Source organism: Oreochromis aureus, linkage group 8, assembly GCF_013358895.1.
Source record: "Oreochromis aureus strain Israel breed Guangdong linkage group 8, ZZ_aureus, whole genome shotgun sequence".
Taxonomy (NCBI): Eukaryota; Metazoa; Chordata; class Actinopteri; order Cichliformes; family Cichlidae; genus Oreochromis; species Oreochromis aureus.
The window spans coordinates 19345349-19368106 of NC_052949.1; the positions used below are offsets into that span (position 1 = coordinate 19345349).

Consider the following 22758-nt stretch of genomic DNA (forward strand, 5'->3'; position numbering starts at 1 on the left):
TATTTCACCACCGGCTAATGTTCAAATACATAAGCTGTGGCTATGAGTGACCCTCCAAAGATTCCCAAATGTGTCACATAATACAGTTAACACAAAGGAACACTGAGCCCAGAAGAAGAGCTGAGCCTCTTTCAGATCAAAACTGTGTATTTATTCAAACTATAATGAGCATGAATGTTCTTCTTTTTCTGCATTCGACAGTTAATTTTTGTTTATAGAAGAAAGACTTAAAAAAAACCCTCCAGAATATATCACATACTCTATAATAGTCCCCATTAGTGTGTAAAACAGACTTTACATTTAAATTTAGTGCAATTTCCCTTTAATCCAAAAAGGTTTACCCCTAAATGTAACGCAGTGACACTGATACTTATGGCCTTTACAGGGGACCGACCCCTCTGAAACAGTGCCGGAACATATTATTTATTATAGGGCTATTGTCAGGTACGCCCCCACCCCTATTCACCCCCACCTCCACCTTAAACACAGCGACATAGGACACGAGGTGCACTCAGAGGTAGACAGTACGGTGTTAGGTGTCCCGCCTGGAGGTATCACAGCGGACACAGCCAACTGCTCTCACACACTCACTCCTGGAAAAGGTCAGGTCTCGCACCATCAGTGTGAAAATCCTGCAGTGGGAATCGAATACATCACTCCACCGCTGATCACACAGAAGACGCTCGGCTCAACTGAAGAGACGACCTCTGCTGTGGTTTTGTGTTTTTATAAACGTAACATCTGCGTCGCTAAATGCCGAGTGATAAAAGTGTCATGCGAGTGGCCGCTGTAACGCCTGCTCCCTGATTCAGACTGACTCTAATGGGAAGGCCTGGTGAATTTTTCATACAGCCCAGAGGGTGAGGACTTAGCGCCCATTCTGGCAGATTACAACCTCTAAGAGAGAGAGGGAGAAAGAACGACCTGACAATCAGGTCACATCTTCAGCCCTCACATCAGGATTTTGGTCAAATTTGAAAATCATACGATTTTATAAAACCCGGCACATGCTTATTTGGTTTATTGTGGCCAAGTGCAGCTTTTTTTTTTTTGCAGTTTTGTAAAGTTTGTAGTGACAGACATCTTTGCAGAAGTGACAGTCTTCTCCGCCCTCTGCTAGACCTTCATATATGTCATATGCTTTTGTCAGTGAATGAATTCCCAAGCTGATGTTGAGAATCTGTAGATTTCATCTCATATTTTTGATTCATACGTCATGCACTAAATCTGTCAAACAAAGCGGGATAATTTTTTCTGCGCCTTATGAAAAGGAAGGAGAAAAAAAAGCAGGCTGAATAATGCCCAAGATCCTCAATTTAATGGGCTGAAATTTCTGCAAGAAAGCTCTAAAAAAATTACCCATCTGTTCAGTGCACACATGCCACGGCTCACTCGGATAGCTCGTAGCACTGTCTTGCGTATGCAAATATGTTTTGCCTGGAAATCTATTTGGAGTTGCTTGAAGGAAGCCAGAACGGCCCTCCTTCTGTCTCCCCCTCGCCAGCTCGCACGGGGCTCCCTCTTGCCGTCTATCTCCTCTCGCGTGGAAAACATCTTCACCAGCTCCGTGCGCACAAACATGCGCTCAGTGGCACCGCCTCGCCTCCGACAGCTTCCCCAACACCGTGGGCCAATATGCAGATCTCGTGGGCCCGAGCTGGCGGCACTGTCCGCAAGCGGGACGAGGTGCCCCTCAACTGTTTGTACAGTTGGATTATACATGCAACGCATGGGGACAAAGGGAATAATTATCCTCTCTGTGGGGAGGCCACTGATTTTGTCCTCATGTCAAGTCCTCCTTTGCTGCAGAAATGCGAGGGTGTGGTCCCTACGTGTCATCTCATCTGCAAATACAAACAAATGTTCTGAATTTGGAGATAAATTAGGAGAAATGAACACTTACTAGCTAAAGACGTGTTTGTCTGTCTTTGTTAGGGGTCATATCACTGCCACTATGCAACCTCTTATAAGTTTTGAAACTGGAATTTCTATCAATATAAACTATATTGGTAGCAATTTATAAGTATCTATAAAAGAAGAAGTATCCCTCTTGGGTAGAGATGCAAAAAGAAGGAAAAATCAGGCTCTTCGTGTGTGTGTGTGTGTGTGTGTGTTTGTGTGTGTGTGCACGTACCAGAGGGCTAAGAAGCCAGGCATGGGCAGATGGTCCACAAAGGTGTTACCACACAGTGAGTGGGCACTGCGATTGATGCATTGCAACATCCAAGAAGGTGGAACATTTGGCTGCTGACCCGCAGTCAGAACTCATTGGCCCTGCCTTCTCCTTATTTAGCTGCTGCGAGAGAGCCGACGGCTGGTTTGGTCAGAATAAACACACACACACACACACACACAAGAACGCAGCACTTTCCCACCCTCAAGGAAGCCTGCATGGGCTTGAGTGCTGGAAACTTCTCCGCCGTCTCTGCAAGGAGGTCACGGCGGTGGTGCAGGCAGGCAGGGCCAGCACGCGCTGGAACTCAGGGTTACTGTGTTACACTTGGATGGAGAAGATCTGACCCTGAGCTCATTCTGAGGCGTCTTTGTGAGTGAAGCAACTCCATACGACTCGATTTCTGCAAGTAACACTTAGGTTTATTCGCCGTGCTGTAAATTTCCATTTAGCTGTGCTTCAGTGGTAAAAATGTCAACTTTAAACTCCATGTGAGAAGCTGTCACTTAAAGCTTAAAATTGAGATTTTACTCCTGGGGTACAGGAGAGTGGTAACACACTGATTTAAGAGGCACATATGTCATTTCTATAAAAATGTGATTTTTTTGCCCTTCCATCAGGAGCTGAACCATATCGTCATATATGAGCTGAGCAAAAACTCTTTAATTTGTGTGGAAAAAGAAGCAGACGATTATGAAGAGGAAGCTGCCAGAGTTCAAAGATGGAGCACTCTCTTTAATAACAAACATTATTAGTTATGCACACGGCACGCCTTTTATTTCAGACCCAAAAGCGCTCTTACATCAGCTGAAACATGGAAAATTCATGAGTGAGCGCGCTAACCAAAGGCAACGTAACGGCAAACACAGTGATTGCTATTTGTCTCTCGGTGCGCTTTAAATCATTTGGTCTCCTGCAGAAATAATACCTGCCTCTGCTCGCTGTTCCAGTATCTCCTCCACGGTTTTAACCACAACGTTACAAACTGACAAATGTGTTTTTCTTACAGCGTGTTTAATTCTGCAGATACATATCTTTATTTGTAAATAATTGTCTTAACTTGAAGATGCATTGCAGCTTTGAGTTTCAATTCTATATTATTAATGGCTGCTTGAAGCATTATGGTGTAAGGCGTTGTCTTAGTCATTTGGCACTACTCTTTGAAATATGCAAACAAAGCTAAGATTGACACATTTAAATAAATCTGGATTTTCATAATTTAAAAAATGATGATATATAGCTGATGCTTAATTTTAGACAGCTTGCTGTAATGGTGTGAACTGGCATAGAGTGCCCCCTTATGGACATATCTGGCAACATCAACTCTTGAGTTTGAGATTTACCTTGTTTCTAATGTAGTGTTAATGTGAAGAACTTCACCTCAGAACAGTTAAAGGGTCACAAAATAAAACACTAAATCTAAGAAGGAAAAGAAGACACGCAAGTCCCACACCGACCTCCAAAGCCTCATCCATCTCTGCTCTGGACTTCAAATTGAGTCAGTCATCATCCACCACCATCACATTCCCGGTCACCTCGTACTCCATGGTGGCCCAGTCGAAGATATTCCCTTTGGGGACTTTGTGTCCGTAGTGCCAGCCCTGGATCATGCTCCTGGAGAGCACATAGTCCCACATATTCAGATCTGTCATTTCCCCCACAAAGCTCTGCGTGGCCTCCAAGCCTCCCAGGTGTTTGTCTGGATCTTGCCCCAGGAGGACGGTGCCCTTTGGACGGATGGTGTGGCCGGGTTTGTAGACCTGGTAGGTGCTACGCTTCCCGTCCACCCAAAAGGCAGCTAGGCCGGTGCGCGACTCCCAGGTGAGGCAGAGGCTGGTGCGGAAGGTGGTGAGTGGGGGCAGGTGAAAGAAGACGCCGTCGCCGCTCAGGTAAAAGGAGATGCGGCCATCCTTCTCGCGCCACACGTTGAGTTCATCGTAGTCGGCTGTGCGGTAGGCGAACAGGATGATCTGTCGCTCCTCCGGCAGCTCGGTGGCCACACGCATGCAGAGGGTGAATGCCTTCAGCCCCATCTCCTTCTGCGGGATCAAGGCCACGTAGCTGAAGTCCGTCTCATAGGGGAAGACCAGGACTTTGTCGCTCAGACCCACTGCGGTTAACAAGACGATAAATCTGTGAGTTTATGACATACAGGTACGATTATGCAAAGCTTTTCTAATTATTTGAATGAAGGTGAGATAATAAAAGTAGTTTTTTAAAGCTGTTTTTAATCTATTGCTGTTTTTAAATTGCCTATCAGTACACAAGGCTACCAGATTCTCAAGCTTTAAAACAACGGCAACTTAGTTCAAATAAATGCAATATATACACTCATCGGCCACTTCATTAGGTTCACCTGTTACCTGCTACTTAATGCAAATACATCAGCCAACCACAAAGTTGCAACTCATTTCATTTAGGCATGTGCACATGGTCATGGTGAAGTTCTAACTGAGCATCAGAAAGGGTAAGAAAGGTGACTTTGAATGTGTTTGTTGGTCTGAGTATTTCACAAAGTGCTGATCTGCTGGGATTTTCCCACAAAACCATCTCCAGGGTTTACAGAGAGTGGTCTGATTTTATACCCGAGAGTGAGAGAGAGAGAGAATATGCAGCAAACGGCGATTCTCTGGGTGACAATGCCTTGTTGTTGTCAGGGATCAGATGAGAATGTCCAAACAGCTTCGAGCTAATAAGAAGGCAGCAGAGAGTCAAATAACCACTTGCCATAACTAAGGTATGCAGAAGAGCATCTTAATGACCAACATGTTGAATCTTAAAGCAGAGGGCATATTTTCTTGGCACATTTTGGGCCTCTTAGTATCGACTGAGCATCGTTTAAACACCACAGCCTACCTAAGTATTGTTCCTGACTAAATCCATCCCTTTATGTCCACAGTGTACGCATCTTCTCATGGCTGCTTCCAGCAAGATGACGCTCTATGTCACAAAGCGCAAATTATCTGCAACTGGTTTTTTGAACATGACCGCAAGTTCACTAAATACAGTCAGATCTCAATCCAAAAGTGTGCCTTTGGGATGTGGTGGAACTGAAGATTAGCATCATGGATCTGCAGCAGGATGCTGTCATATCAGTAAGGACCAAAACGTTTTCAGCTTAAGGCAGTAAGGGTGAAAGCGGGTCCAACCTGGAACTAACAGGATGTACCTAATAAAGTGGTAAGTGAGTTCATCAAAAAACATTTTTTTAAACCTGGACTAAATGACATCGGCGTAACTTTGTGCTGAACATTGGGAGGGTCAAGATCTCTGTCTGAACAAATAAATAAATCTGGGTAAATTCCCAGATGATTAAACATGCAACTATTTTGCTGGTAATAACTGAAATGAGTAAAGAAATTTAACAGCCTATTCATGCAAGATAATTCATAATTTTATTGGGGGGGGGGTCATACCCCCCCCTAACCCCCCTGGAAATTACGCCCCTGCTAAATGAGCAATAGTTTTAAAAAGATAGCAGACGTCCCAGATTCAAACAAATTTGATCATTAAAGGCGGAAAACGACTGAAACAAAATGTTCTGCTGTTGGAGATGGAAAAAAGACTTTATACCCAGGAACATCACCTCACTTTAATTTTACACCAGAAAGCGCAGACATTAATCTAAACATGCAACGTGAAACGAGATGTGCCTGTGGACATCTGGCAGTCAGTTGTATGGAAAGACAAAACCAGTGTGTGACTGTCTGGACTCACAGCATTTCTTATGTTAAGGCCTGCACACCAAAGCTCGGTCATCACTAAGCTTTCAGTAATCCCCAGCAAATCATTAATGCTCGGCGTTGTTCTTATTCCTTGAGTCTGAACTATAAGAAACGAGCTGGGAGTATTGGAAGCTTATGAGAAACTGCCAAAAACATTTATTTATTTATTTTATTCAAAACTGACTTAAGGAGTTTGTACATGGAAAATTTAGGTATGATCAAAAGGAATAAATAGCTTGATCAATCTCTAGCAATGGGTTTTGTTCACAAACTCTCAAACTCATTTTTTGCCTATAAAACATAGTTTTTAAATGCATACCTTGTGTGGATGAGGAGAAAGTCACAAGCAATAAAACACCCAGCAGAGCCTCACCAAACTTCACAGCGTTGATGCTCTGCAACACACAAACAAGCATCTGACAGCAGCTCCAGACTGATATCAATTACTGAACTATCAAGTTATATAAAAAAAAAGATAAGCGTGTGCAAAATTACAGCAAAAAACTGCTTTTCTTACCATTTTAATGTTGTGTTGTTGATGTTCTCTGCTGCCAACTCTTTCCCACTCAAGTGACCCGTGCCTGGTCCTCTTCCCTCCTTGCACAGGCCCTGACGTCAGCTCTTTCAATGATGCTCTGACAATAGGCCTGGTGTGTGAGGGGTGGGTGACACCGTCTGTACATGTGACTGAGCCACGCTCACATCGTTTCATCTACTTCTGTCTGCATCACCATCAACCAGCATGGAGTGTTTACATCAGAGCCTCTAGCATGAATGCATGAAAATCACAGCAACTCTTGCATTAGGCAAACCTTAAAGGTTTTCAGCTGGTGGTCCATTATTTGTTACACGGGCTTCAGACTGTGCAAATGTTTGGGGTTTTTTGTTGATTTTTTCACAACCTAACAACTTGTAACTCCTTCCTTCCTTCATTCCTTTCTTCCGTCACCAGGTCAGGGTTGCAGTTGGGCACACCCTGGACAGGTTGCCAGTGTATTGCAACACTGCAATTTAGTTTCTTCCAGGATGCACCCCACCTCTCCTCTTATGACAGCTGGAAAAGGTTTCCCTTTGACTGGAAGAAAACAGATGGATAAACAGGTTTTTCAAGAACTGTGACAGAGCAGTGGATGTTAGTTACTGCCCCTCAGCCTCCTGGCAGTACACTCTTTGGGTGGCACAAACACGCTGGAAGTACAAGTCAGCAGCACATAATTAGCAGGTCTAGACAGATGTTAATGCGTATGACACTTTGTCCCTTTACGCACCATAAAATCCACAAGTACATGGCTAAGTAGACTCGACTTAAAAATGGCACAAAAAAAAGTTTTCAGTAGCAGAAACAAGTTTCCAAAAGTAACCAACAAAGTCCTTTAAATAAATACTTTACCCATGTGACCTGGACCAAGATAAGCTGTAGAAAAATAGATGAATTATCAGCCTCAGCTTTAAAACTATGAAGGTTTTAATGCAGATTTCACAATTCAAAAATAGGGAAATTGCGCAATGCAGCAGGAAGAAAATCTAAACATCTTTCATTCTCATATAAAAAAACCTCCAAAAAAACACCATCGAATCAAACTACAGCCCGATTCACCAAATCAGCATTTATTGCAGGATTAAAATCATCTGTAAAGCTGGAATTTTGTGTGGTGGTCTTTAATGAATTTTTGTTTGTTTAAATAAACAGAAACACCAGAACAAACGACCTCGTAGTTCACGGTTTAATGGGGACAAACAAAAACTGAATCAGGTGTTTATGTTATCAACATATCTACATTTAATACAGTTTCTCGAGCTCTAGGAGTTCAAGAGAAAAAAAAACATAACAAAAAAGAATATTTTTTTCAAGAAATAAAACCTGAAATACATCAGCAAATTATGTACACCGCCTGCACCCCAATACAATCCACTAACAGGCCTAATTCAACACAGACACATTCAGCTGAAAAAGCCTGTAAACTAACAGCACTCGACTAAAATTGCGGTTTGCAGAGAGAGACTGAGGTACAGATGAGATACGGTTTTGTAACTCTTCCAGCATTTCTGTGAAACGGGTCGGGGGGCCACGATGCTAGGGAACTTTAACTTCTTTAAACTTTAAAGTTAGGTTCACACAGGCGATTGGTTTCCGCAAGCTTCTGCAGCCGATTTCTTGGAAACTGTGAGGAGAATGTGCATAAAAATCAACAGCGAGAAGGTGGAAAAACAAAAAACCCCAGAAACACAGCTTATCTTTGTAGTTTGATACAAAGGAGAAGAAAATTCACTTCATGCTTGATGCGAGCGTCCACTGTCATACCAGGTAAACAGCACGAGACACAGACAGCACGGACCGGTCCTCAAAGCAGCTGATGTTATCGGTCCAATTCAAACATTTAAAGGTTTTAAATTATCATCCAGCAAAAAGAACACATTATTTATTGGGTTTTTTTGTAATACAGCAATTTGTTTTCTGCTTCCAGTTTAAAGGCCTTTCAGTTCAAGGCTCGTCATGAAAACCTTAACATTGTCCTGATACTTAAAAAAAGCATCTTGAATTACTGAAGGTCAAGTCCAAACCTAAGGAATATATAATGAATACATTCAGTTCACCTCAATTGTCTGTAATGGGGTGTGATTGATATGTGAATAAAACTGAACAAACTACTAAAAACTTACACTGTGGTGAGGTGGCCGTATGAGAAAGGGACTCGTTTCCCTTTCCGATTATCAATTATTTAAAACTTGCATACAAACAACCCTCGTTCGCGACAGGTTTTTGGCATTTTAGTTACCACTTCGATAAATGTACATTAAGAAGTGGACGAATGCTAAATTACTTAATGAAAAAAGATGACTAGAAAATACTACAGTAAACGTCAAATAAAAAGCCAATGTTTTCATCAATTCTGCCACCAAAAGTGTGGATTTTTTTTTTTCTTCTTCTTTTTTTAAAATAATTGATGGTTTGTGTGAAACACTGGAGTGCAATGGTGATGCTTTCCGACGACTGTGGCACTCAGAGAAAGAGAGAAGAAGAGGGAGGACCTGAGAGAGAGGCCCATATTTGAGTAGAGACAGGAGTCGGGCTTGAAAAGACCAGAAACATCATGACAGAGAGGAAGTCAGAGAGAAAGACTAGAAGGAGCAGAATGAAAGGGGGTTTTAAAGGGAGCAGCAGGCCATGGATGCCTCAGATGGTGAGGATAAGGGAGGAGAAGATGGGAGGGAGAGGAGGCAGACCAAGATACGTGGCTCCCGTTTGGTAGTCCTTAGTGTGGCTTTTCCTGCTTGTGTAAAGCACATATCCAGGCAAGGGGTGATCTGTTCTCTATAGTCTTGTGTTATCCAGGCTTTGTGTTTGGGTTTTGGGGCATGAAGGAGCAATGGGAGCTCTCTCCTCAGTAGTCCTCCACCCAGCCGTTCTCCTGGATAAAGGCGTCTATCACTTCCTTCATAGCCAGGTTGGGGATCAGCTGATCCTGGGTCAGGGGACTCCTGGTCACTGGGTCAAAATGACCAACTCGCTGCACAGGGAACACATTAAGACACAGTGTTAGCATCAGTGGATGATTTTATGAAAATAAGAAAAAAAGAAGCACACTTGCGCTATGAAATGTTACTCTGGCAGAATGAAACCCTACTGCTGGACATTACAGGTCCTCCTTTACCCTTATTTTAATTATACATTAATTATAAATGTGCAGCATACATTGAAATGCAGGACAGAAGGCAAAAGAGAGTTGAACAATTCTAGGGAGCTCGAACTTCAATATTTGGCATGACCATCTTTATTTTTCAGCACAGTCTTAACACAGTCTCAACTTTTGTCATTTCTTTAAGTAGTCGTCAGGACGCACTGATGACAATCTGAACCAGAAAAATTTGGACATTTGGTGCAAAATATCCTTGGCATTTTTCATAGATTCAACCACAGGAATTGCAACAAATGATGTGTTTATGAGACACGCTGCTAGTGAAAACGAGCTTAAAGATACAATTTAAATAGTGTTTTTGCTCAGTTGTCTGTTATGTGTAGATACAGCACTGGTTCAACCTTTGAGTTAGGTGCTTTTTTATGCTTTAAGTTGCTTAAACAAAACAAAACAAAAAGCATTTATCTGAATACTGAGTGAAGAAGCAACAGGTGTCCACAGAAAAATGTTGAAAGAGCTTCAGGAAGCCTAAAGAACTATTGCTTAAGACCGCTTTAAAAAAAAAAAAAAAAAGCCAAGATGCGGGGCTCAAGACTTTTGCACAGCACTGTAAGTAACAATCATTTCACCTGTAGGTGCTCTTCAATGTCCTTGCGATCATAGGTGATCCCACTGGGTGTGATGCAGGGCTCCCTCATCAGCTCAAAGCTGATCTTCCCACAAAGATAATCAGGAATCTCTCGCTTCTGACGGGAACAAACAAAATACAAAGAAGTGTCACTCTGACCTAATACTGAGAGATCCTGTTCATGGCTCGATCCCCTAAAATCAGGGGTGTCAAACATAAGGCCCGGGGGCCAGAATTGGCCCGGCAAAGACTCTGAGCCGGCCCACTGGATGGCATCAGAAAATGTAAATATTGGACTTTTAACTGTTTTATAGCATTTCCTACTGAAAAAGACCTTCCACATGGCCATTCATATTACACTAAAGTAACTTGGTAATAAATAAACAATTAGATGAGAAAAAAAGTTGCTTTTTTTCCACTTTCTACAATAGAAATTTCTGGGATTTTTTTTTTTTTTTGTAATTTTCAGTTTAACTTCTTAGACTGATGGAAAGGGAGTTCGTATTGGTTGGGCCCACTTAATATGAAAGTGGGTTTATGTGGCCCACGGTGTAAACTCTCATAGAACCTAGAGTCATAGCTTAAAACTGTTAATTTTTTCTTGCTATAAAATGGTAACAAATTATAGCCACACTAATCGGTTTTCCTTTCTCACCCTTTTCAGCTTTTTTCTATACCAATTATATATTAAAGACTGTCGACAGAAGCGCCACAAACCCAAAGTTACTGAAGTTGAAACTCTTTTTTTGAATCAACTTTTATCTAAGCAGAACACCTTCTGAGCCAGACAGGAGAGAAACACTCTGCTGGCAGACGCGACGGTGTCGTTTCAATTACATGACAATTGCCACAGCCGAGTCAACAACTATCTATAGCGAGAGCCTTGGCACACAAGCAGTGACCGTTACCATAGGAACAGCAGCAGTGGAAAATAAAAAGTAGCTGTTTATCTGAAGTCTAAGTGGATTTTTAAAGAGATCACAAGCCTTATGTTAGCATGTAGCCTGACTGCAGAAAGAAACAAATGTGTGTGTATTTACAGTGTGATGTAGGTATGTGTGTACTGTTAGCATCTGTCTGTGTTAGCCCCACTGCAGGCTAATCATGGATTTGTCAGCGTTGCACGAGTACGAAGCATTAGTTAAAAATCGTACTCACTTTTCTTTTCTCGTCCACTTGAGAGAAGAGCTCATCCATATCCATTAGATACTTGTCCTTTCCACGTCAGGGTTTCAGAACAACCGGACATATGAATGAATATTCAATTTCATTTTAAAAAACACACCAGTTTAATATTTGTTCATTAGGGTGACACTAATTACAAAGAGTAAACAAAATGTAAAAACATACATGTTTTGAGGAGATCTTGGCAGCGTCGCCTCCATTTTGATTGTCATCTTGTTTTTCTTTGTATTCTTCTAGTTCTCTGCAAAAATATGGAGCTAATTTAAATTTATCCATGCAAGACAAAATGACACCTACATGCCAAATTATCAAAATAAACATTAAAAAGTGGTGCTGCAAAGCCTCACCTTTCCTTCTCAGCCAGTATAAGTTTGGTCAGATAGGCGTGTAACTCGTTCTCCTGGTTGATGCGCTTCTCCTCAATACTGTTCCAGCGTTTTTTCTTGGCAATGCGCAAAGCACTGGGGATGTCATCTCCGAAATTCAGCCTTTGTTCTTTTGCCAGGTTATAAGCTGTAAAAGAAAAACACCGCTACAGCAACATGGCTTTACAGTTAAAACGCTGCCTTCAAAATATCCGCACAAGGTAGGTTCAAAGATGTTAGGAGTGCGACAGTTCTGAATCCACAATACAAACATCCAGCAGTGTTCCCACTAACCCTCTGATTTGCAGCTCTTATTACTTTACTAATCAGCGTACTGATGTTGTAGACAGGCAAGATGTATCATGTTATTGTAAAGAGCATGTATGTAAATACATATGGGAAATAGCACTGGCAATATTCATGTGTGATAATAATGTAATTAGCCATGTGTAACCATTAATGCATGCCAGTTTGCTAAAAGCTGATATTTACCCCCCCCCCCCAAAAAAAAGTTCCTCCAAAGAACAAACCGAGTTTCTCTTTTGTTCATGATTAAACTGTAGCTACCTAAGATTCACTATCAGTGTTTGCATTAACAGTGACTAACCATGACCTGCACATAACTTCTCTCACATATTTTGTGTACTATTCTTCTTAATCGATCAGCTGCAGCCCAGAACAAAGCCATGGGCTGACTTGAAAGTCAGCAGCTGCACAAAGCACTGCGATAAAGCGCTCAGGGAGTCTGCAGGGAGTTCGACCTGCAGAAATATCTGCAAGCCAAACTTGCCAAAGATACAGGCTCTGCATGCAGGGAGGAACATCCCAAAACAAGTTTTGCTAAGCTGGTGAAAGGCTCTCCTATACTATGAGTTATTCATTAAGTTGTGGAATTACTCTGGTCTATTTTCACGACCGAGTAATAGGCGGGCTTCCAGTTTTTATAAACTAAGCAAAACTAGTAGTCACAAATCATGGTTAGAGTTAGATTTGCGTTTAAGTGATCACTGAATTACTTTCTGTAACTGCACATTCATACATCATTTTATATAGTGAAGCTTCATCCAAGAGAAGCAACCATAACACTGAGTGGAGACAAAATTCCAGCTTTTTTTCCTTCTAACATATCATTACACTGACAACAGCTCATGCAAACATATGCTGTGCCTCAGAGAAGTGCTCCCAACCCTCTGAGGCCTCACTGATCTTCACAAATTAACTTTCACATGAATGAGGAACTGCACGGGTAAATTTGTGCAATGCACCAGCAGCATTTTCACCATCATTCTGGAGTTTTTTCTGACCTTTCTGTAGGTTCCCGATGGCCTCATCGTAGTTCTCCAGCTCCAGGTGACACTGACCCAAGAAGAAGTGTGCCTTAACTGATTGACTGTCCAGCTCCAGCGCGTGCTTACAATCTGCCAGGGCTTTGTCATGCTGCTGCAGCTTCACATAGCAGAGAGCTCGGTTGGTGTAGTATACTGCCACTGATGGATTACGGTTCTGTAGAGAATCAGCGGACAATAAACGTGCATTGTAACCTCAGGGCAGTGTAACCTCATTTTTCATCCAGAGGGAATCTGCATCCACTTCGTTTCACTTAACTCAACTTTAATAAAAAATTAAAAATTAAAAAAAGACCTCACTGCAGCATTTGTGTCAGAAATTACTCACAATAGCTTTACTGTAACACGTAGCAGCCTCCTGGTACTTGCGGCAGAGGAACAGCCGGTTTCCCTGCTCCTTCAGCTCCTGCGCGGTGGAACTCTTCTCCGGGCTGCCGGCCATCTTCTCCACCGGCTCCGCGGGGCCCGCCTCGCCCTGCTTCCCTATCCTGTTCCCCGTCTCTTCGGCTGGCTAAACGACAGGTTTAAGAACGCCCCGTCCGTCCTGGGGTCACACACACACAGCAACAACACAGAGACACAGTTTCAGTGAACATTCACTGCAATGCACCTGCAATGCGCGTCTTGAGCGAATTAGGTGCAGTGGGTTGATGCCACCCAAAAGGCATCCGTTTAATTTGCTGACTGCGCTCACAGCTGAAAACTACAGCGAGGTGGCTGCACCGCCGGCGAGTTAACTATTCATGTGACGGACATCAGAGGCGAGTCAATGAGCAGCACAGCTGGCTATCACCAAACATCGCACAGCCGCGGTCCTTAGCACTGCATTTAAGCGCAGTGTTACGCTGAAAGCTGTAGACGAACAGTATTAATAAACTGTATCGCTATTGTTTTGCTCACTAAAAACTGAAATACAGCCGTTACACAAGCACACACACGGACAATGCTGCTAACTCTGGTTACCAGCAGACAAGAGATCGCTGCTATGCTAGCTTGGCTAAGCTAGCTCAGTAAGCGATGTTGTCGCTTAATGCCGGGTGGCTGGCTAGTTTGAAGACAGTAAAGCTCACTCACTCGATATAACCCGCAGCTAGTTAGTAGGTTAGTTCTGTAACACTTGTGGGACTGAAAGAGTCGCCTCGGAATTTGTTAACCACAGAAAAGAAAAACCAGCTAACGCTACGTTAGCTTATTTTCCACACAGCTCACTGAGGTTTAGTTTAGCTTTTGTCCCGTATAGGGTTTGTTTCGCGGTTTTACGGTTTTCAGCTCTTACCTTTCAGCAGGAATCCCACATCCAAGAGAAACCAGTTTTATTTAACTCAATATCAAATCTTTAATCGATTAATTTTTCCCCCATACGAGCTGTCATGACAGGTTGTTGTTATGCTGACGTCAAGCGCTTTGACGCGAACTCGACGGAAGCCGGGAGTATGACCAGTCCAGCTTCACGTCTATACAGCGCACACCCTAAAGTTCACCCAGTTCACACCACATCAATATGAACTAAAATAGACAATTAAATATGACCATCTAACTGTATAAACAGTTTCTATCAGCATAGTTACGAGTTGCACACATGCAATCGGTCTTCTAAGGTGCGCATTCTTCTTCTTCTTTCGCTTGCTTCCTTGGAAATCTGAGCATCTTCAGCTCCTCGTGTGCTATTCTAGTTCCTATTGTTGGTTCCTGTCTCTTTCACTTCTTAACTAGCCTACTTCAGAGGAGACACGCTTAATTTTAACAATCTACATTCATATGAATACATTTCCTTAAAAAAAAAAAATCATATGTGAAAATTAATTATCAAAACTTACAGTTAACAAAAAGGGACCAAACCTTTGAACATCTCAAAATTGCATCTGTGATGATATGAAAGAGGTAATATATCCACCTATTCTGTCTCCAGAATAGTCATTAAATGACTGCTACATCCTTCTGAACTTCCACTGTGGGAAAAATAAAGAAAGCTAATAACTGAGAAGAGAAGAATGACTGCTTTTGCACAGAGCAAATTAAAGATTAAAAAGTAGAAATTTCACACTGATTGTCTTGGATGACTTATATTAACTCGTAAAGTTCATACATAAAAATCAACGCTGTCACAGTGATGAGGTCACAAGTTCTTTTCCAGAAAACAAAACCATGAAACATTTTGCACTTAAATGCCAAAGAAATTGGTTTAGTTCCACTTCAAATACAAGAATAAAAGCGCTTCTCAGAGTCAGCTGACACTGAGAGGAGGGCTGATGAAGACTAACCCATCCTTGATAAAATATGTATTATATTAAATCTGCAGTGTAGAGGCTTTGCAGACCTGAAAGCTGGAGGTACAACCGGCTGCACAGTTTCTGTCTCCCTATAGAGTCAAACTGTGTGCATCTCAACAGGCAATTACATAAGACCTGTGTTTCCTTTTTAGTTATTATCTTCTAAATGAGGGAAGTTGTTTTCTAGATGAGACCATGAAACACATTTATGGTGTTTCAAGAGAGTTGTGAACAGAGTAGAGAACCATGGAAGAGCATGAGAAACTAGAAAAGAAAGAAAACGTGGGGGGGAGGGAGGAACTGAAATTATGAAAGAAACAGAAAGGATGAAAGACTTCTGCATCTGGCACAGGAATAAGAAGGGCTCCGGGGACTGGAGGGTGGAGGAGGATGCTGTTTGTGTTGCTCAGCCTGGACATCAGCAGCTTCCTCTGTGTCCAGCCTTTTCCAGATCCTTCCTCCACCTCCTCTCTACTCTCGCTCCATTACCTCGTCACTTTCTATCTGTCTTTATTGCCGATCTACCTTTTCTCTTTCTATCACCCCCTCGCCCTATCTTCCTACCCACTTCTTTCACATTATGTTATTCCTCTTTCTTTCTCTTTCCTCCTTCTTTCACGCTTACCCCCTCTTTTTTTCTAAGGTTTCTCTTCCCCTCTGTATTTCACCACTCTATCTTTCTTCTGTTATTCTTGTGCTGTTTCTTCACCTCTCTCTCTCAAAAAAACTCCTCCCTGCACCTCCACCTGTGAGTGTTTGCACTTGGAGTTGAGTTCTCCTCATCTTTATGTGTGTTCTCCCTGGGATGCACAGATACAGTGTACAGCCTGTTTGGTTCATATAAACTGAACATGTTGTGAATCAGTGAGCCAGCAAGAAACAGACACAGAAGAAGGAAGTCTATTATTTTCTACTCAGCAGCTCCTGCCTCTGTAAGAGTTAGATCATTATCCTGAAGAAATCATGCAAGCATATCATATCAATTCAACAGAGAACTGTTAAGATGATGTTTTTCCATAAACTTCAGGAAAGCACCTACACTCACTGACTACTTTACTAGTTATACCTTACTAGTATTGTATTGGATCTATTTTGCCTTCAGAACTGCCTTAATTCTTCATGGCACAGATTCAACAAGGTGCTGGAAACATTCCCGTCATATTTTAGTCCATACTGAGATGAGAGCATCGCACATTTCATGCGGATTTGTCGGCTGCACATCCATGATGGCAATCTTCTGTTCCACAACATCCCAAAGGTGCTGCGTTGGTTTGAGATCTGCAGCTGATTGGATATTCTCTCTTTTTTTAGACCATTCTCTGTAAAACATAGAGATGGTTTTGTGGCAAAATCACTTTTCCTCCCCATTCAGACACTCAGTTTGAACTTCAGCAGGGCGTCTTGACCACATCTACATCCCTAAATGCATTGAGATCCTGTCATGTGATTGGCTAATGAGATATTAGTGCATCAAAATATCATCTCTCTCTCAGACGTACTTTCCACTCATTTTTTTCTGGTTATTATTCAAATATATATAATTTAATTCCTCAATGATCTCTCAGTTTTCCCCCCTACTATTATTTTTGCATTCTTTACTGCACTACTCTGCCTATTGTACAGCCTACATGCATCATGAGGCTGAAGAAGAGACGCACAACCTCAAATCACCAGCAGGAGGCGCTGGATGATAAAACTTCTTCCGAACATTTTTTTTTAATGGTTAAAAAAGTTTCTTTGATACTGGAGAAAATTAAAAATAAAAATGAACGAAATAAAATTGTACTAAAATTAAAGTAACACATGATATGCAAAAATATTAAAAACCTTTCATCACAGTTCTATTTTAATATTCTCAAGGAGGGGTCAGATTAGGGGGGAAAAATTCGGCATATATATGCGAGGTAACATCCCACCCACAGAGAGGTCTATAGATGACCTTTATGGGACTTTATCATATGCACAACATTCAAGTTTAGCAGTGGAGGAATTAGCAAGATGAGTTAGGGACAGGGTCACTTTCATCCCAGCCTGTTGGGCCTCTGTAAAGACTCCACACAGAGATCAGTGTGTGAAGATTAAGCCACATCTCCTGAGCAAACACACTGATAAATGTGTGAAGGGGGCCTCTACAACACAGAACCACCCAGCCCTGTGTGTCCCCCAGCTGTGTTTACCTATCTCCACCGGCCTGGTCCCCCGATCCTCCAGAACACCCACCTATCTAACTAATCTGTAGGTCCCAAGAACACAAAAGTCTTCCCTCCTGATTTTAATTGGAATGGACACAATATCAGAAAAACCTTCACAGTTTACTGCTGGGAAAAAAAAACTTTAATAAACTCAACGTAATCGTTTTTTGTTTGTTTTTTTAACAAGTGAGAGTCTATTTAAGATGTTAATGAATTGCACTTACATCTTAACTGTGTGCTTTTTCCACAGTAAAATTAAGTGTTACATATCAGCAATAATTCTATGTAAGAAAATCTGTTGTATGCACTGTTACAAGTTTGTGAGGAATCAATATTAGCTTCTTTCACATGTATTTTCTTATCTACTTAGATTCCTTCTTTATTTGCACCCAGTCCAGTTTTCTCACTGTACATCAGAATTCTGTCTTTTAAGAAAACATGATAATTATACTCTTATAATATTTCTATAGTGTTTGTCTCTACAGCAGGGATGGCTCGTTACTTTACCCTGGAGCAAAATGATGAGGGACGGTAACACTTTCTAATACGGCCTGTGACTAACAGCATAATTCCCCAGTAATTACACAGAATTTCAACGTGTTTTTATTAGAAATTATAATGTAATTAATTATATTTACCCACACATGCTTTAAGACAGGTACACAAGTAATTTTAAGTAGTGTATTTCATTGTAAGCACACTGTACTGTTTGGGGCACAGGCCATATTAGGAAGTGGATTAATCTTGTCCTTTTACATCTCTGTTTTTATATTCATTGTGTTGATGTGTATGATGGATGTTCTATTGTTCAGTTGTCTTTTTATTAATTGTCCTTAACTGCATACTTATCAAATAAGCAAAAATAAACATTAGAAGGCCCATAATTTAAATTAACTGAATTATTAATAACACTAACTTGGTAAAATAAATAAAATTAGGCCCACACTTCAAATAAATCATTTCTGGGATTGCATTCAAGTTTTGTAAGTGCATTTGATTTGCAAATGCTTTGGTCATTGTTGAGTTTTTGCAAGAATAAACATAAACACGCCCTCTTCAGCCAGTTTTATTAAGCAAAAAGTTTTCTGTGCATTTCCCAGGTGTAAAAATCTATGTAAACAAAGCTGCATGCTAAAAAGGCGGGAGAAAGTGAACAGATTTGGTGCTTATCAGAAAGCAAATAACACTGAAACACTGCACATTATAATCAATTAAAATGGTCCACTGTGTTAAAGCATTCATTGCTTACATTTAAACTCCCTCCATCACAGCTTTTCACCGACTCCTCCCGTCCAATATACCAACCGTCGTCAACCCCCCCATCAAACCCAACGGCTGCCCACTGCACCAGCTGGCCGCGCTTCCAGTCACCTTGGCAACGAGACCAGGAAGTTGCCCGGCTCCTCTGGCACAGCTGAAAAGCTGCCACTTCCTGATTGAGTCTGGTCTTTCTTTCTCTGTGTGTAGTCGTTTTCCCATTTGGCAGCGGTCTCCACTATTTAGCGCCAAAAAGCCTGAAAAGACAAAAAGAAGGGAAAAAAAGGGGGATGAACGCACTCTCCTTAGGACTGAGCGAAACCCCAGGTTCAAAATGGGAGACACAAAAGCAGCATTTATCCACAGTGGTGGCTCTTAGGTGAATTTGCTCATTTTGAACAGACAAACGTTTTATAGACTTATGGCAGTTTCTTCAAGTAGGTCTGAATGCAACGTGTACAAAAGTGTAGAGAAATAAATGCACAAAAAGTAGTTCTACTTTGTTTTCTATAATAAGATCAACACAGGAAAAGGGTAAATTATTCATGTTCTCAAATATATGTCTAAAAATGTTTGCAAACACACTGCAATCTGACTGCTTATTCATGCATAAATGAACACACATCATGCTCTCTGTTAGAATTTTCCTCTTCATGTCCATTGAATTGCTCCTTTGGTTGAATACATAAACTTGAAGATCCATCAGGTATTTAACGTCACTTCCTGTTTCACCCAGCTGGATCTTTCTAACCTGAGACACATTTGAAGAAGTTTAAATTCCTACAATAACACAGATGATTTTTATTTTTTGCCTTTTTTTTCACAAATTTGGTACGAGCAGCCCTCTGTGTGCAGGACATATCTTCATCTCTGCCAGATTATAGAGTGGGACAAAAAAAGAGAGAGATCACATTACTCCACTGTTAGCAGGCTTGCACCGGCTCCCTGTGGATTACAGAATCCAAGTGCACTGTTTGTGTTTAAAGCCTTAAATGGTCTTCCACCTGCATGTGTTGGATATACTGCGTGCATATACTCCCATATGGTGCATGGCCTTCAGCTCAGTTAATCCTGATCATCATAATTCTTGCATAGTCCTACACGTATTCTAGTGAAAAGTAATTTAGGCTGTATCCTTAGTGTTACTGATACTGTAACAACTAAAAAATATAGATTTGTCACATGTGCCAATAACTAATAAAACAGGGTCATTGTTAACTGTGATCTTAATTACAAAATACAAAATAAAATGAACCGCATTAGTGCTTGCCATATTTTTTATGTAATTTGAATAGGATTAGATGTGGGTTACATTGGGTTTCCTCTGGTATTTTCCTCTTGCCTCGTCAATAGTTTTGTAATCATTAAAAAAAAAGACCAGCTGGCTTTGTAATTGTCCTTTTAATGCATCTTAACTCTAAACGTGCTAAAGTTGCGAAATTTGCCTCCTCAGGTTAAGAGTTAAATGAGAGATATCCTACTGTTGCCCCACAGGCAAGTAAGAGAAAAGCCAGAGATACCAGAGGAGTCAAAGGTCATCCACACACCTCTGCAGCCCTGATTACACTTTCTGACAAAGGGAGGGGGGTGAAACAGCTCATCAACTTTACCTCCTAAAAAGATGGATCCTGTGTCTGGATCAGGGTCCTGCACAAAAACAAACAGGGAACAGAATGTGCTTTATTAACGAGCATTGAATCAATCATTGCAAAGTTTAAAAAAATAACCAAAAAAACTCTTTTAAACTCTTAATAAACCAAATACTAAAACTCTAAATAGCACACGTTTTTAATGTTGTCAGACTAGTTGCAACTATCTCCATATAATCAACATCTTTCTCATCATTTTATTCAACTAAGCTGAAATCAAAGAGTTTGTTTTGGAAACCTGCAGTGTTAGTCCAACAATCTTTCACACCCTGGGGGGTTAACAGCTGACTAGCTGGAATACCCTCACTTAAAAAAAAACAAAAAAACACACACACCCACACTACCGTGGATTGATGTGTGATGGCTGGGGATGGAGGCAGCTGCTTAGTGGTCTGTATAATAGGGCCGAGATTTTGGAGGGAAATCAAACCTCCTGTCTCAGACTACTGCAGGGATGCACTGGGAAATTCACCCACTCTTAATTTAGCACCGCGTTAACCATCGGTATTGCTGGCATCTAATTAGGAATAACATTTTATTTTCCATCTTATTCTCATTTCGATTGCAGGCTGTACAGGGACAGATTGAGTTTGTTTTAATTATAATGAACTTTTCTCAGTTGTAGGCTAATTCATTACATTATCAACTGAAAAGCAGTTGTTCTGGTAAAGCTTGTGGAGTTTACCAGTGATGACTAATCACTGTATTTTTAACTTGGGGGTTAAAAAGATCAATGGGGATCTCCACAGGAGAGAAGGACCCAGCAGGAGTACCCAAAAAGTGACTTTCCCTCCCTGTGTGGTGGTTGTCTCTGCCTTTGTGCAGCTTCTGCCTTAACTCTTCAAATGTCCCCTCAGGTCAGGCTCTCCGGGGTCACTGGTCTCCACCCTGTCCCCACCCCCACAGCCCTACCCAAAACAATCCAAAGGAGCTAAAGCAGCCATAATGAGCCAGGGGCTACGCATGTGCTGCATGTGTGTGTGTTCAGGCTTATTTTAGCGTATGAGAGGGGTCCCAAACTGGGCACTCACTGGGGTTAGAATTAGGTTAAAATCAGGGTTATACATTTAGTTATGATAGTCTTATAGTAGGGGGCTGGAAATTGCATTGTATAAACGTAAAGTTACAATAAAGATGCCTTTCAGAGGAGTCAGACAGAAATGGAAACCATTGCTTTCCATTTGTTTATTCTAGAACTGTATACAAAGACAAGTAGATGCACAGAGAATCATATTTGTTTATTTATACATAGCTCTTAAGCCGCTATTTAAAAAGCTCCAGTTTCATTTTTTTCTTTTCTGTGGATTGGATTAAGAAATTTCACAAACTAGATTCAACCCACTGACCTCTGCAAAACTACAGTGAATGTGAGAGAATAGTTAGAAGGAGCTAACAGCTAACGTTGTTAGCTAAGATTACTCTTCAATTAGTTTTACTAGATTAAATTAAATAAATAAAGACTGAATATTTCCTTCTCATGTAATGAAGCTGTTCCTGAAATTAAATACTATAAACAGCCATAAACAGCAGGAGCCAAGAACAAAAGCTTGACTGAGTAGTGTTTATTTTTAGCTAGCATGTTAGTTATTAGCTTGTTAGCAACATAATATTAGCTCACCCTGAAAGTAGACACTGTTGCTTTTATGCTCTTGTAGGCATTTAGATGGATAAATGAGTTTCTCCTATGGAAAATTGATATATACATGTCGAAAAAATTTGGAAAGTATATAAGTATATTTTAATGTTGTTGATTTAAATCATATGAACACACTTAAGTGACACTGTAACTAAAAAATGGTAAAAGGGCGCATTACTCTGAAGCCTATCAGCTCGTCAGAGGCAAACTACATAAAGCTTACTGGGTACAAAAATGAAAGTATTTAGTGGTGGTGTCCTGTGAGAGACTTGCACATTAGAATAAGAGGCCTAAAAAAATCTTCTTTAAATGGACATCTGAGACAAAGTGGTTTAAGAGCCAGACAATGCAGCAACCCAAGCCAACATATCTGATTGTTAGAGAAATGATGTCCAAAATGAACACCAACACACTTGGGAGGAAGCTCAGAGTTTAGGGTTGTAACCACAATGAGTCACGGAGAAACATTTTGAAGCCAAAGTATGGTTTACAGTGATTGGCTTTAGCCTCAGTGACACACCTTAAAAACACGCGTTCAATGATGTATTCTTTCAGCCATTACACATTGTCCCCAGGCTTTCATTATTGTGTTTTTTCATCCACCTGATGATTTGTTTTCCTGCCCAAAAACGTACCACAGTCGTACCACCTTGACCAAGTCTCCCTTGCAAAATAACCAACCACCATGAGAGTT

The 22758-nt window shown here is 41.1% G+C and overlaps 3 protein-coding genes across 3 annotated transcripts in view; all 3 read right to left on the reverse strand.

The window, feature by feature from the left end:
- Positions 1-2887: 2887 nt before the first annotated feature.
- Positions 2888-6473, reverse strand: crp1 (C-reactive protein 1). The gene is made up of 3 exons (XM_031739322.2): positions 6416-6473; positions 6218-6293; positions 2888-4283 (listed from the first exon to the last, which is right to left on the reverse strand). Exons 1-3 carry the CDS (start codon positions 6416-6418, stop codon positions 3673-3675), a joined length of 690 nt encoding a protein of 229 aa, XP_031595182.1. The 5' UTR covers positions 6419-6473; the 3' UTR covers positions 2888-3672.
- Positions 6474-7608: 1135 nt separating this feature from the next.
- Positions 7609-14484, reverse strand: stub1 (STIP1 homology and U-Box containing protein 1). Its single transcript, XM_031739321.2, has 8 exons — positions 14337-14484; positions 13389-13604; positions 13019-13217; positions 11697-11862; positions 11515-11590; positions 11323-11379; positions 10166-10282; positions 7609-9407 (listed from the first exon to the last, which is right to left on the reverse strand). The coding sequence occupies exons 2-8, from the start codon at positions 13500-13502 to the stop codon at positions 9282-9284; spliced, it is 855 nt and encodes a 284-aa protein (XP_031595181.1). The 5' UTR covers positions 13503-13604; positions 14337-14484; the 3' UTR covers positions 7609-9281.
- Positions 14485-18578: 4094 nt separating this feature from the next.
- ccdc78 (coiled-coil domain containing 78) overlaps positions 18579-22758 on the reverse strand; it is a 36388-nt gene continuing 32208 nt past the window's right edge. The window contains exons 14-15 of the mRNA XM_039616079.1: positions 20390-20426; positions 18579-19036 (exon numbers count right to left, since the gene is read on the reverse strand). Coding sequence (XP_039472013.1) covers positions 20393-20426 — 34 coding nt within the window. The 3' untranslated portion in view covers positions 18579-19036; positions 20390-20392. The remainder of the gene's footprint in view (positions 19037-20389; positions 20427-22758) is intronic.

Excerpts from the sequence above, each read along its gene's own strand:
- crp1 (XM_031739322.2), bottom strand. Across the intron at positions 4,284-6,217 it reads TTTCTCCTCATCCACACAAG|TGGGTCTGAGCGACAAAGTC; the intron begins GTATGCATTTAA and ends TGTTAACCGCAG.
- stub1 (XM_031739321.2), bottom strand. The coding sequence starts at position 13,502 with ATGGCCGGCAGCCCGGAGAAGAGTTCCACCGCGCAGGAGCTGAAGGAG. Across the intron at positions 13,218-13,388 it reads CGTGTTACAGTAAAGCTATT|AACCGTAATCCATCAGTGGC; the intron begins GTGAGTAATTTC and ends GATTCTCTACAG. Across the intron at positions 10,283-11,322 it reads AAGTGGACGAGAAAAGAAAA|AAGCGAGAGATTCCTGATTA; the intron begins GTGAGTACGATT and ends TGTTCCCGTCAG.